General features: G+C 41.4%; 1 protein-coding gene across 1 annotated transcript in view; it reads left to right on the top strand.

The window, feature by feature from the left end:
* Positions 1-9,421: 9,421 nt before the first annotated feature.
* The window catches only part of LOC110586098 (beta-galactosidase-1-like protein 2), a 51,522-nt gene continuing 46,260 nt past the window's right edge, over positions 9,422-14,683 (top strand). The window contains exon 1 of the mRNA XM_021696241.1: positions 9,422-9,507. Within this exon, the coding sequence (XP_021551916.1) occupies positions 9,422-9,507 (86 nt within the window). The remainder of the gene's footprint in view (positions 9,508-14,683) is intronic.

Below are 14,683 nucleotides of genomic sequence, written 5' to 3'. Positions count from 1 at the left end.
TCTTAAAAAAAAAAAGAGGTACAAACTTCCAGTTACAAAATAAATCATATGGATGAAATTACAGCATAGGGAATATAGTCAATAATATTGCAGTAACTTTGTATGGTGATGGATGGTAGCTACACTTATTGTAGTGAGCATTTTGTAATGTATATAATTGTTGAATCACTGTGTTGTCCACCTGAAACTAATATAAAATATGTCAATTATACCTCAATTAAAAATATAAATATATACATACCATGCAAATTCTTATAAAAGAAGCTGGAGTGACCATATTAATATCAGGCAAGTAGACTGAATGATAATAGGTGTTACTAGATATAGAGAATTACTGATAGTGATAAAAGATTCAACTCATGAAAAGATATAATTCTAGAGTTGTATGTTCCTAAACATTTAGCCTCAATATATAAAGCAAATATTTCTTGTTCTATATATAGAAAAAGACAAATAGAAGTACTTTACATTTGAGAAAAGTTTTTGAAATTGAGATATGGTTCATATATGAGAAAATCTACCCTTTTAAAATTTACAATTCAGTAGTTTTTAGTGTAGTATATTCATAAAGTTGTTGTAACCATCTTCTAAATCCAGAACATTTTCATCACTCTGAAAAGAAATCCTGTACCCATTAACAGTCACTCCCCTGCACCCCTCCCCAGCTCCTGGCAACATTAATCTCCTTTTCATCTCTATGTATTCACCTATTCTGGACATTTCATGTAGATGGAATCATACAATATGTGGCCCTTTGTGACTGGCTTCTTTCACTTTGCATAATGTCTTTAAGATTCATTCATGAAGCATACATCAGTACTTCATTCCTTTTTAGGGATGAATTAAAATCTGTTATCTGGATACCACATTTGGTATGGATATTGTGAATATCCATTCATCAATGAGTGGACATTTGAGTTCTTTCTACTTTTTGGCTATTGTGAATAATGCTACTATGAACATTCACACTCAAGTTTATGTGTGAACGTATCTTTTCAGTTCTCTTGGGTATACACTTAGGAGTGAAATTGGTGGGACATATGGTAACTCTATGCTTAATTTTTTGGGGAAACACCAAACTGTTTTCCTAAGTTGCTGCACCACTTTATGTTCCCACCAACAATGAATGAGGGTTCTAATTTGTCCACATCCTCACTAACACTTGCTTTAATCTTTTTTTTTTTTTTTTTACTACTATAGCCATCCTAGTGGGTGTGAAATGCTATCTCATTGTCGCTTTGATTTGCATTCCCCTAAACATGTATCCTTTTAAATACTGAATGTAAAAATGTAGCAATGGAGTAATGTAACTATACTTTGAGATAACAAAAATAATCTCTGAAATTTCATCTGCATTTCAGCTTTCATTTTCTCAGGGTATTAGTATTCCTCAGCAAGTGTTAGGTTAGGATAAATTTTCCTCTCAAAGCATATCAATGTGTTTCTTCTTCAGCAGGTTCAAGAAAATAAATCATTTGCTGTTTGTATGGCCTCCTATGTTGCTATTATTTTCTGTAAAGTATAGTATTAAGGCTTTCTTTTGCTAAAGCTTAATTTTTTTTTTAAACATGCATTAGCTGCTACTCAATCTTTCTGAACATCTTGCATAAAGTAAAAGGACAAGAGAGTTTCAAAATATCTTGGGTGTCAAAGAATTTGTTTTTGGTTGACAAATGCTTACTTTATACTATGCTGAAATTACTTTCTAAATATGGAGCTGAAGGTCATAAATGAAGCTACACATTTGTAATTCCTAAATCATTTATGGCTTTAGCCATGTTTGTCCTTTGCCAATGACAAATACATAGCACCTGTATTTCCTAATTTTTCATTTTATAAATATTTCTTAGTTTGCTGTGCTAGACTTATTTCTTAATCATGGTAACAAAGTAAAGGAGAAGCATAGCTAAATTCATCATTAATTTATTATGCTGTCAAACTTTAAGAAAATTTCTGTTTGTTCCTATATGTCCAGATATCTGATATACAAAATATGGATATTTCATATCACTAACTGGTGCATAGCAAAATATAATTTGGGAAAAAGGTTTTCAGTGACATGTATTGTAGAAGGAACTTCACACCTGGGAACCATAAGTTGGGCAGATTTAAAAAAAATCTTTTGGCAGTTGGAAATGACTGACAATAGCAAAATAGAGCAATTATTTTGAGACTTTATTTTTAGCCTCACTAGACGCAAATCTATAAGAAATTGTCTTCTTAAAATATTATAAGTCTGTCTTTTTGAAGTTTGGTAGTGAGAACAAAGTGTGCCTAATTTTTGTTTAATGCTTTCATCCTTTTTTCACATGTTGTTCATTCTTTGTTCTATCTGGATTGAACATGATTTATCATAGATGGAGCTGTATATCATGTTGTAACTTTTCCTCCTCATGAAATTTCAAGGTGGCAAGAATTCCCAAAGAAGACCTTTTTCCAAGACTCACAGCTGCAATGAAATTATGCGATACAATTAAATTCAGCTTACAAAAAGTATGCTGTTTAATGTTATGAAGGGTAGACATCAAACAGTTCTAAAGTGATAAAATTGCGATATAACAATATTTTTTTTAAAGATTTTATTTATTTGAGAGAGAGAATGAGAGAGAGAGAGCAGGAGAGGGGGGAGGGTCAGAGGGAGAAGCAGACCCCCCGCTGAGCAGGGAGCCCGATGCGGGACTCGATCCCGGGACTCCAGGATCATGACGCGAGCCGAAGGCAGTCACTCAACCAACTGAGCCACCCAGGCACCCCGTGATATAACAATATTGATAGCTCTTAATTATTATGTATATTTTTAATTTTTATGCTATATAAATATATGTCTATCTTCTTTATTTTTTTTAAGGTTTATTTATTTATTTTAGAGAGAGAGAGGAGAGAGAGAGTGCATGTAGGGGGAGGGAAAAGGAAGAGGAAGAGAGGGAATGTTAAGCAGACTCCCTGCTGATCGCGGAGCCCAAGGCAGGGCTCGATCTCATAACCCTGAGATCATGACCTGAGCTGAAACCAAGAGTTGGATGCTTAACTGAATGAGCCACCCAGGCACCCCTATCTTCTTTATTTTTTAAAGATCATCTATTTACATACATTTGTTGGCTCAGAGAAGATATCATATTCTTTCTTAGAACTTATAAAGCTAATGTACTCTCTTAATATTCTTACTGGCTATTAATGTATTTCTCCAGGTGCTTAAGAATTTGAAAGTTCTTAATAATTACTTCTGTACATTATGGACACACATATCCCAGAATATTATTAAGCCACTTGCAACAACATGGATGGACCTTGAGGGCATTATGCTAAGTGAAATAAGTCAGGCAAAAAGACAAATACTGTATGATCTCACTTATATGTGAAATCTAAAAAACAAACAAATACTGAACTCAGCTACAGAGAACAGATTGGTAGTTGCCAGAGGCAGGGAATGGGTGGTGGGTGAAATGGGTGAAGGAGGTCAAAGGTACAAACTTCCAGTTATAAAACAAATATGTCATGGGGATATAATGTACAGCATGTTGACTATAGCTAATAATACTGTATTGTATATTTGAATGTTGCTAAGATAGTAAATCTTAAATGTTCTCATCACAATAAAAACAAATTTGTAACTGTATGTGGTGATAGATATTAACTAGACTTACTGTGGTGATTGTTTTGCAATATATACATACATTTAAGCATTATCTTATACATCTAAAATGAATATAATGTTATATGTCAATTATATCTGAATAAAAAATTATGAACATGCAAAAAAATTACTTCTGTACATTATGGTAATAGTTTTCATAATAATCATTAATCATTATTTTATTTTGCTTAAACTTATCAATAAAATTTTAATGTTTTACTTCATGTCACGTCTGAAATGTATACCTACATTTTAAAGTTAATAATCAGATATTAACAACAAATTCATATGATGAATCCAGTTCTCATTTCTGACAATGTTGCACTGTCTGTATTTGAAATTAACCTAAGTGATCATTCTATCACAGAGAATACAGTGATACTTTAAATGATCCTATATATGCTGACTCGGTCACCAGCCCCTATCCACTTCACCTACTCAAGGATAAAGGATATTGCTCCAGAGATTCTGCAAGGGCTCTGCTACTTCACAGTTTTCACTCTCTTTTGATCATGATCACTATCAGCATACAAGTATGTGGTAGTTTCTATCTAAAATAGAAATGAAGATAGACTACTACCCCTGACTCCGAGTTAAAAACCACCAGCTACTGTTCCAATTATTGATTCCCCTTTCACTCTTAGATTCTTCATCCTCTCTAAACCTATTCCAGTCAGCTTCCCTGACCCTAACTCCCACCTCCACCTAAGCTGCCTGCATCCTAGTCACCAAAACCCTCCATGTACTGAATCCGCTGATTCTTATCAGCCTTTTCTTAACTTGACCTGTCAGCACCATGTAACATAGGTCATTACTGCTTCCTCCTTGGTAACTTCTCTTTCTTGGTGTTCAGGATGCCATCTTTTCTGGGTGTTCTTCCTGCCTCACTGGCAGCTCCTTCTAGCTCAACTTTGCTGGTTTCTCCTCTTTTCTCAGTGTCAGGTGCCTCAGGGCTCATCCTTGGTCCTCTTTCTCTGCCTGCACTTACTTCATTGGTGATCTCACCCAGGCTCATGCCTTTAAATACCAACTATATATCATTGTGTAAATTTATATCTCCATGCCAGACCTCTCTCTTGAACTTCAGGCTTGTGCATTCAATAGCTTACGTGATATTTCTACTAGCACGTTCACAGATATCTCAAACTCAACCAGCCCAAGTTGTGCTTCTGATATGTTGGAGTCATTCTTGAATCCTCCTTATTTCTCTCACCCGACAAATGATCCTGGAATCACGACAATCCGCCAGTCTCTGCTTTCAAACTATTTCCAGAAATCCAACACTTCCCACCACCTCCTTCCTACCACCCATGTGCGGGCCAGCATCATCTCTCACTGGGATTGCTGCCTCAAAGCGGGTCTCCTTTCTCCTGCTCTTGCCCACTTCTGGTGAACCTCAGCACAGCAACCAGAGGAGTCTTTCAAAGCATAATTGATGTCCAAAGCCTGCAATGGCTCCCATTTCATTTGGAGTCAGAGTCCTCCTCTGAAAGGCCTTCCATCATTAGGCCCCTGTACTTCTCTGACCTCACTGTCTGTAGTTCTCCCCCTCCCTTTCACTTCCCATGGGGATCTTGCAGTTCCCAGAACACCCTGTCATGCTCCTGCCTGAGAGCCTTTGCACTGTGGGTTCTCTCTGCTTGCATAGCCCTTCCTCCAGATATTTGCATGCATGGTTAACTCTCACCTCTTTCAGATCTTTGCTCAGTTAACATTGTTTCAGTAGGGCTTCCTCTGTGCACAGCCCTCCCCCCAACGTCACAATCCCCTTCTTTTATCTACTTTCTTTTTGCAGTGCAATTTATTACTTGTGGACATACTCTACAATTTACTTATTCATTTCTTAATTTTTGTTGTCTTTCTTCCTCAGCTAAAGTATAAATTTCAAAGGGAAGGACCCTCATCTGTTTTGTCCCCCACTGATGTACTGTAAGCACCTAAAACTGTTCAGCACATAGTAGTCATTAAACATTTGTTGCTTACTTCTTTTTTTTTTTTTTTTAATTATTTATTTATTTGACAGAGAGAGAGATAGCGAGAGCAGTAACACAAGCAGGGGGAATGGGAGAGGGAGAAGCAGGCTTCTTGCCGAGCAGGGAGCCCGATGTGGGACTCGATCCCAGGACCCTGGGATCATGACCTGAGCCGAAGGCAGACGCTTAACGACTGAGCCACCCAGGCACCCTGTTGCTTACTTCTTAACGAATGAAATATTGAATTAGGTCTTTGGCTTTTCTGCCTTCCAAAGGCTGAGGCTGAAAAGTGATATTTTTGGATTACAAAGGCCAATGATGAAGTTCAGTGCATCCCTCCCCAGTGGATACAGGTCCCTTCCAGTCCCACTGACACATCTCTTGGAGTGAGAAGCCTTGACTACTTATCTTAACTTGGGTCTGCTTCCTATTTCTTTTTCCAAAGCCAAAATCACCTTCCTGGGACTTTCTATTTTCTTTTTGTCTATGGTTGAAATTGCCCTCATTTATTCCCAGAAATTCCCCCATGTTCTTTTTTTTTTTCAAGATTTTATTTATTTATTTGACAGAGAGAGACACAGCGAGAGAGGGAACACAAGCAGGGGGAGTGGGAGAGGGAGAAGCAGGCTCCCCACAGAGCAGGGAGCCCGACGCGGGACTCGATCCCAGGACCCTGGGATCATGACCTGAGCTGAAGGCAGTCGCTTAACCAACTGAGCCACCCAGGCGCCCTCCCCCATGTTCTTAATTTCTTTGCTCAAGACTCTTTTGCAATTTGACATCATAACAGGTCTTGTCACATAACATGGAGCAAAAGAGCTGGAGAGGGTGGGTGGGGAGGGCAGGTCCAGGTGTCTGTCTATAAGGAGGAGGGTGAAGAAGAGCTGGTTGTATCATGGGCCAGGGGCCCAAATAGCTGCTCTACAGAAGCCACATTTTGCACCTTTTTCTCATGACTTTAGGAAAGACTTCATCAAATGTTTTTCTAAAATTCAGACACATTATACTTAAGGCATTAGCACAGTGCACTAAAAAATAAGACGTGAATAAATGAGTAATTGATCTATAAACCTGTTTGCTTCCTATTAAAAATAAAAATAAAACAGCCAATAAGGTTAGTTTGAGATGATTATCTTTCTTGAGAGCCCCCACTGTACTGATTCTGAATGACTGTAGCTTTTATTACCGCCCCCCCCCCCCCCCCAGGGTTCTTTGTATACTATGTGGGAGAGGTGACTTCTCAAAGAAGGAACTGTGCTCTCTGGGTCTGTTGGAGCTCTAACTTAGAGTCGTGGGCTGAGGATGTCAACAGGATTTTATTAAAAAAAAAAAAAAGTTTTGTATGTTTTCTAAACCAAAACCCTGACACCAGAAAGGTAGCCTATGAAGATTGATTCCTGAGCATCAGGGATTTGTTTCCATCCATGAGCCTTGCCAGACCACGTTTTTACATCTCCACCAGGTCAGTTCATTTAACTGTAGCTTCTGTTCCCAGGATTTGAGTATTTCATTGTCTGCTTTGGGTTAAACTCATTACACATTTTGGAAAGGAGTATTTTGAGGGAGTATCTTGCTAATATTTTAAAAACCAAAAATCTTGACTCCTCAGCAAAACACCTCTCAGATTAATGCTATCTTTGTAACACTCTCTGTGGTATCATTAAAGCCAGATAAAGTGAAATTGTTCCCAAATTGTGGGTAGCTGTATCTATAGTTCTGAGCTTCCCAGAAAGTTAAGGGCTAATGATTTTTTTAAAAGAGCTATTTATGTTTTCTTTCATAAATAAAAACGAGGGATACAGGGATGGGCTAAGAATTTCAGAGGTTTTATAGCTCTTGTTAACAGGTTTTTACTAATATCTGAAAAAAATATGGAGATGCTGTTATTGATTATTAATTTCAGGATACCCTCATGTATAATAGATTGTACTACTGCCCAGCAATACACAAGGAGTGAGGGGTGAGTGTTGGGTATGTGCCAGGAATAGGTCTCCAAAGGTAAAAAGGGGGCTAACCTTTGACACTTTCTCCATGTCTCATGGGCTAGCTTTTATCCCAATTATATCAGAATATTTTCATCATAGTCCAAAATACTATGAAGCAATTATATGTCTTTAAAAAAATGGACTGAGGGTTGCTGGAGTGGTGGGGGGTGGGAGGGATGGGGTGGCTGGATATAGACATTGGGGAGGGTATGTGCTATGGTGAGCGCTGTGAATTGTGTAAGACTGTTGAATCACAGACCTGTACCTCTGAAACAAAGTATACATTATATGTTAAAAAGAAGAAGAAGATAGTAGGAAGGGAAAAATGAAGGGGGGGAAATTGGAAGGGAGATGAACCATGAGAGACTATGGACTCTGAGAAACAAACTGAGGATTCTAGAGGGGAGGGAGGTGGGGGGATGGGTTAGCCTGGTGATGGGTATTAAAGAGGGTATGTATTGAATGGAGCACTGGGTGTTATATGCAAACAATAAATCATGGAACACTACATCAAAAACTAATGATGTAATGTATGGTGATTAACATACATAATAAAATTAAATAATTATTAAAAAAATAAATGGCTGCCTAATTACCAAAAAAAAAAAAATGGGGAAAAGGTACTGATTTTGTAGAGTGTGAAAGAGGAGCTACTTCTCTCTCTAAATGTCTCCAGGATTGTTTCTGGCCCTGCTATCCGCCCCCCCCCCCAACTTGTTTGGTTGTTTTTTCCTCTCCTTGGTTTAACTTCTGCTCCATACTAAATATTTGCCTAATGCTAGTCAGAGGACCCTTCACACCAAACTCTGCATGTCTTTGTTCTGAGAAGTAAAATCTCATTTTGTTCCTATCAGCTTTACAAGTTCAAAACTATGTACAAGTGTAGGAAGTGGTTTTGAAACATGCAACAGGGGATATTTTCTAGAAACTTGGAAGCTCTGAAAAAACATTAGCCTTCCTAGAAAATGTTTCAGATTTTTTGCAGTAAAACCTGTATTTTGTTCTTGGGATGAATTGGGTATATGATTTTTAGAAAGCATAAGTTTGCCCAAATATTACACAGTATCCTTTGTGACATAATTCTGTACCCGTAAGAATTGTATTCATCCTTGCATAAAATTTGAGGATTTTATCTGGACTTTTTTTAAAGATAAAAAATTGAAAGTGCTGGGAGTCAGGACCAGAATAAGAAACTAAAGGCAAGAAATATTTTGGTGCTCCTTCTTGGCCACCTCACCACCCCTCATGCTACACTAAGTCATAAAATATGCCTAAAGGAAATTCTACAATGTTCTGACTTTTCATATGATACTTCACTACTTCAAATTTTTTTTTCTTCAAAATCTGAATTGTTTTAAAACATCGTGTTGGCTTTGCAGGCGCCTTTAATACATGCTTGCTAATGTAGCGAGGTGGGGGGTGTGCTCTACGATGCGCAAGGACTGGGCAACACTGGCCCAGTATTTTTGCACCTGTTTGCATATCTCGTGAAGTAAAATAGAAACAGCCAGCGCCTCCCTGAGACTAGGGGCAGGTGGGCGGTGGAGACCCCCAGAGCCACCCGGGAACCTTCCGCGAGCTGGAAAGTGCTCCGGGAGGCAGCCCGCCCCGCCTCCGTTGCAGGCTCCGCCCCCGCATGCGCTAGGCGGTGACGAAGGGGGCGGGGCCGAAGGCCTCAGCCAATGAGCGCCTGCGGGCCGGGCGGGATGCGGTCCGGTCGCCCGGGCGACCAGAGTGCGGCCCCGCCCCCCCCGTCCCGAGCCTCCCGCGCGCGGCTGAGTCCCGGCTACAGTGCGAGCTGCGGTCCCTGCGCGCAGCGCGATCGCGCGATGGGCAAGTGGAGCATCGGGCGAAAGCCGGGCCGCACACTCGGACTCCTGCTGCTGGTGATCTTGAGTTTCCTGGTGCTCTGCAGGTGAGAGATCCCCGCCCGGCACCTGCCGGACTCCAGACACCTCAGCCTTCCACACCCGCAGTTTGCGTCTCCCCTCTCACCTGAGGGAGGCAGCCCCGGGAGTCCGCGTACCGCGAATCGTGATTCCCCACCGGGAATGGGTATCCGGCCTCTTCTTTGTTGGGTCTGGCGTCCCTCTCCACCACTAGGCACTCTGCTTCTTGCCTCGAGATCCAGGCTTCCGGGTGACACTAGGTGCTGTTCTCTCAATCCCTAGCGTCTGTGTCGAGCTTCCCCACTTTCTCGAAGCTTGTGATGCCCGGGCTCTGCTTTCTTCGTGGATACTCCCAGCTCTCTGGGAAGGCCAGCAGAGCTAGCCATCAGGTCTCTTTCAGATGTCCCCCGATCACTGCTCCGCCCCTAGTCCTCCTTGGGGAGCCCGCTTCTCCTGTTCTCCCGGGTCCCCACATTTCCTACCAAGCCTGCTGGGAGGCTTCTTTATTCCTCAGGAGCCAGAGCTCCAGGGCTCACAGCTATGGTCGATCTCACCTGCCCAGCGCAGTCATGAGATCGCTGTCTTTTGGGTCCATCAAGATCCTCAACCCTGGATTTACTAGCCCCACTTTAGGATTGATGTCTTCTCTCTCCACTTGCCCACGTTGGTCAGTCATCAGCTCACTCCTTCCCAACCCCCTTTTACAAAGTGTTATGTTTGACAGGTGGTTGTGTTTAGTGGTAGAAGGACCTACCCACAGCCTGTGTGGGTGCCCTAGCCCAGAACTTTTGTAAACTGTTATCTATTTATAGGATTCTACAGTCCTGACCATGTCTTTCAGATCGATGGCTGGCACTTTCCATATTCAAAACCTCCAGCGTTGCTGGGAAAGCAGACCAGCAGTATCAAATGCTTTGGCACTGAAAGTTAAGTTTGAAGCAGGTGATGTGGGGGCAGACACACCACCCCTTCAGCTTTATCTTTTGCTTCTTCCAATCCCCTGTGTTAGTTTCTCTGACTCTCCTCTGGGAGATAGGGAAGTTTTTGATGGAGATGAATATTTGAATGTTTTTGCTGCCACAGAACACATTCAGAAACTATTTCCACCTTTTTAAGACATGTGTCTTTGTTTTACATCTTCTTGGCTTTGGAGTTGGTGAGGATGTCATAATATTGTTTGAGAGAAAGAAATGGTGCTCTTCTCACTCTGGGGCCCAGAAAACTTAAGAGGCATTTTGTTTTCCGAGTTGTTCCCAAGACTTTTTTCCATCTTGTCAGTGATCTCTAATCCATTCCTCTCTGAAGGCTGATCCTGGCTCTTGTAGGATGCTCAGCCTTCCTCCTGACGCAAGGCTGATGCAAAGCCCAGAGGATTACTCAAAGCAGAGGCAACAGGAGCCTCCAGCATGCAGCAGGGTATCAAGGAGCCCACACCCCAGAGAGAAAGGCCAGAGGTGTGCAAGTAGCATGTGGTTTGCCCATTGTTGGAGGTCAAGGATATGGCAATCCATGCAGGGGCATTGAGGGGCAGCTCTGAGGGGCTTGAGTTGGGCCAGGTAGTGCACCCTAATAGTCCACAGGAAAAGGTGTGGGAAGGAGGCTGGGTGTTTGTTAGTGTCTGGCAGGAAAGAAGATGAGGTGTCAGGTAGCTGACTGGCGGTGAAGAAGCCTGAGCTGCTCATAGGTGAGTTAACCATGTCCCTACCTGGGTTGGAGTGGCCATAGCAGGAGTCAGTCAGGGGCTGATGGAGGTACCTGGGAATAGCTACAACTCAAGCCTGAGGAAATAATTTGAAATGCTTAGTAAAGTCATTGTTATTCCTGATATCCCTCCTTTCTCAGCAGGTAAGACAGAGGCCAGAGAAGCTCTGACCCAAATTCAGGGCCATCTCTTAGGGTCCTTCAGAATATGTCTTTTGGGCATCTTTTTAATTTTATTACCCTCATGGTATTGGGCTTTTTGCCATGGGCTGGACACCAAGGATTACCTCTGGAGGGCAGAGGAGAATACACTCTTTGTTGCTTCCTCTTTTTGCCTTGCTGTAGCTTTGACTGGATCATTAACTGAGTGGGAGGTGGGGACCCCTCCCAGCTGTTGCTGGTAATGTGGATATGGCCAGTGGAATATAGGTCACATGGGAATTGGCTACTCAGCTGGCAGCTTTGTGGAACTGAGCTGTCAGGATCAGCCTTTTCCTGTACCTCAGAAGGCAGGTATTTGGGTAGCGGGTGTCTGCTGGGCTCCAGCTTTTGTTTTTTCCCATGACCTTTACCTTGGGCTGGGTTTCATAGCTGTTTGACTATATCACATCCAAGAAATAGGAGGACCAAGATGACTTTTGAGGATGATTTCAACCTTTGATATTTTTTAGCTTGAATGATGTTCTGAAATTTACCTTTATTGCAGTATAATTTTCATGCAATAAGCTGTACATGTTTAGCTTGTACAGTTTGATAAGTGTTGGTGCACATATCCATCTGTGAAAATACCACCACAATTAAGAGAGTGAAAATATCCATCAGCCCTAGAAATTTCCTTGTGCCCTTGTGCATCTCTCTCTCCTGCCCTTTTCTGCTCCCCCACTCCTAAGGACACTGATCTGTTGCTTTCTGCCACCATATATTAGTTTGCATTTTCTAGAGTTTTATGGAAATGTAGTCCTAAAGTATGCACTCTGTTTTGATTTGGCTTCTTTCACTCAGTATATTATTTGGAAATCTTTGATGCATATCAGTGGGAACCATGTCTGAGTTAGTTGCCTTTCCTTGTCTTTCCTCCTCCCACTCCATGGACGCAAGAATGCCTGCTTGATATGATCAAGGCATGGTTCCCACTCATGACTCTTTTCCTTAATATAAATACATCACTGAGCAATAATACAATGAGCTCTGCATCTCTTATACCTGATATATTAGCTGGCAAAAGTCAGGAGAGGAAATTGGCCAGGTAGGTACCCTGCATCATGCCTTCTTAAAGGCAAGTTCATCTGTTTGCCCAGCTCTACCTCACTCAGTGCTCCTACAGTGGCATTATCTGGATTCTAGACCCCAAACTCTTCCTGAATGAAAGAAGAGGAGCCTATCAAAATCTTTTTAGAGAAGGTGGATGACTTAGCAACATGACCTGGTCACCTTTGATCCAAATCATGGCCAGTCCTGCCTTCCAAGGATGTGTGGGCAAATTGTGCCTCCTTTCCTGGGCTTCTGTGCGGTCACTGATTTTATGAGCTTTGCCTGTTCTAGGACTCTACCCTGTGAAGCCTGAGTCATATTCCCTGGAATGTTGGAACTCTTTGAACACTGTTCCTTTCATCTTCTAATAGTGAAGTTTTCAGCATCTGGGAAGTGTCTCTTTCAGCAGGTAGTCATTTATCTGACACAAGTGGAGAAACATGGCTACCTGGGCAGTGGCTCAGTCAGAGAGAGAGAAAAAGAGAGAGAGAGAGGTAGGATGTCTGAACCACCCTGTTCTGGGAAGATAGAGTTGGCATTGGGATTCTTTCACTGCCATACTAGCCAACTGAAGGGGACCAGAGTGTCTTAGAGCAAGAGCATGGACATTATTACTGTATTTGTGATTAAAGGGACTGGGATACCCAGGAGATTCAGGGAAAAAGCTGCACAGCCTTGGCAGCAGAAGTATCAGAAGGTTGGCCAAAGAGTTCTCTGTACCTTGGGTCAAGGAAGTAGCAAATGAAATAAAAGCACTTAATCTTTGATGAAATGACTCAGAGTTCCATTATATTACCTTGAATGCTCTTCTAATGAAGATTCAGGAGATGCTGGAGTTTAGAGAGGTCTTTTCAGAGCATTTAGCACCTGAAAAAGACTCTGGAGGCCAGCCCCCATCTCCCTGGTCCCTCCCCCATCATCCAGCACAGTTCTTCTGGTATAGGGACATTTGCTGCTTCCTCCCCACTCAGTTTTATTTGTTGCTTAAGTCTTTTGCTCTGGATATTAAAGGCCATGTTGAAAAAGAGTTCCCATTGTGTGAGACTTCTCCTGGGAAAGAAGGGCAAGGGTATTTTTAGAGGCTAATGGTAAGAAGCAAATAACTCTTGACGGGGGTCTACTAGGTAGAGACTCTTAGTTGATGCTGCTTTCATAGTCACACACTCAGCAAGGCAGATAGTGGCATTTTTCCTTTCAAAAACATGTTTTCCTGCAAAGTTTATTTTGCGAGTAAGTAATCTATGTAAAGGATTAAATATTCAAATAATATAAGGAGGAGAATAAAGCCCCCACTCCTGGCCCTTAGGCACCCCTCTCCGCCCCACCAGAGGTGATTACTAATAATGGTTTCTCCCAGGGATATTCTGTGCATATAAGAAGGCAGCTATATGTATTACCCTATTTGTCCGTTAGGGGTATAATTTATTCAAACAGTTCCCTATTGATGGGCATCGATTGTTTGCAATTTTTTAGCTACTGCAAAGTTGCAATGTATGTTAACTACACTGGAATTAAAATAATATAAAGTAAAAACAACAACAACAAAAAACCCCAAATTGCAATGAATATCTGTTGGGTATATTTCTGTCCCTAGCATTGCTGACCATATGAGGTATTCATTTTAAATCCTGGTAGACTTTTTTTTTTTTTTAAGATTTTTATTTATTTATTGGAGAGAGAGAGATAGCTAGAGCCCACGAGTGAGGGGGGAAGGACAGAGGGCGAAGCAGACTCCTCGCTAAGCAGGAAGCCCAATGCAGGGCTTGATCCCAGGACCCTGGATCATGACCTGAGCTGAAGGCAGACACTTAACCGACTGAGCCACCCAGGTGCCCCTAATCCTGATAGACATTTAAAATAAGTAAGCAAAAATAAGTTAAAATAAGTAAAATAGCACATTCTATTTCTGTTGGATCAATGTGAGGGAGATTCTGAGCTCTATAGTCTGAAGGGGAAATTCTGTTTATTCTTCATGTGTATAGGTTCTTTGTATCTTTAAGAACTAGTCCATCTCTTACATATCTATGTACATAAGCCTCATGTGGTGGATTTTAAAAAATATTGCACATATTTATGTTTCCCCTTTTTCACAAATCATTCTTTTCTGATTCCACAAGCATCTCTAAGAGCAGAGTCTTTTTTTTATGTTATGTTAATCACCATACATTACATCATTAGTTTTTGATGTAGTGTTCCATGATTCATTTTTTTGCGTATAACACCCAGTGCTCCATGCAGAACGTGCCCTCT

The sequence above is a fragment of the Neomonachus schauinslandi genome, chromosome 11 (genome assembly GCF_002201575.2).
Source record: "Neomonachus schauinslandi chromosome 11, ASM220157v2, whole genome shotgun sequence".
Classification (NCBI taxonomy): Eukaryota; Metazoa; Chordata; class Mammalia; order Carnivora; family Phocidae; genus Neomonachus; species Neomonachus schauinslandi.
Note: the sequence above shows the minus strand (reverse complement) of the source record. Positions and strands in the feature narration are given on the sequence as shown.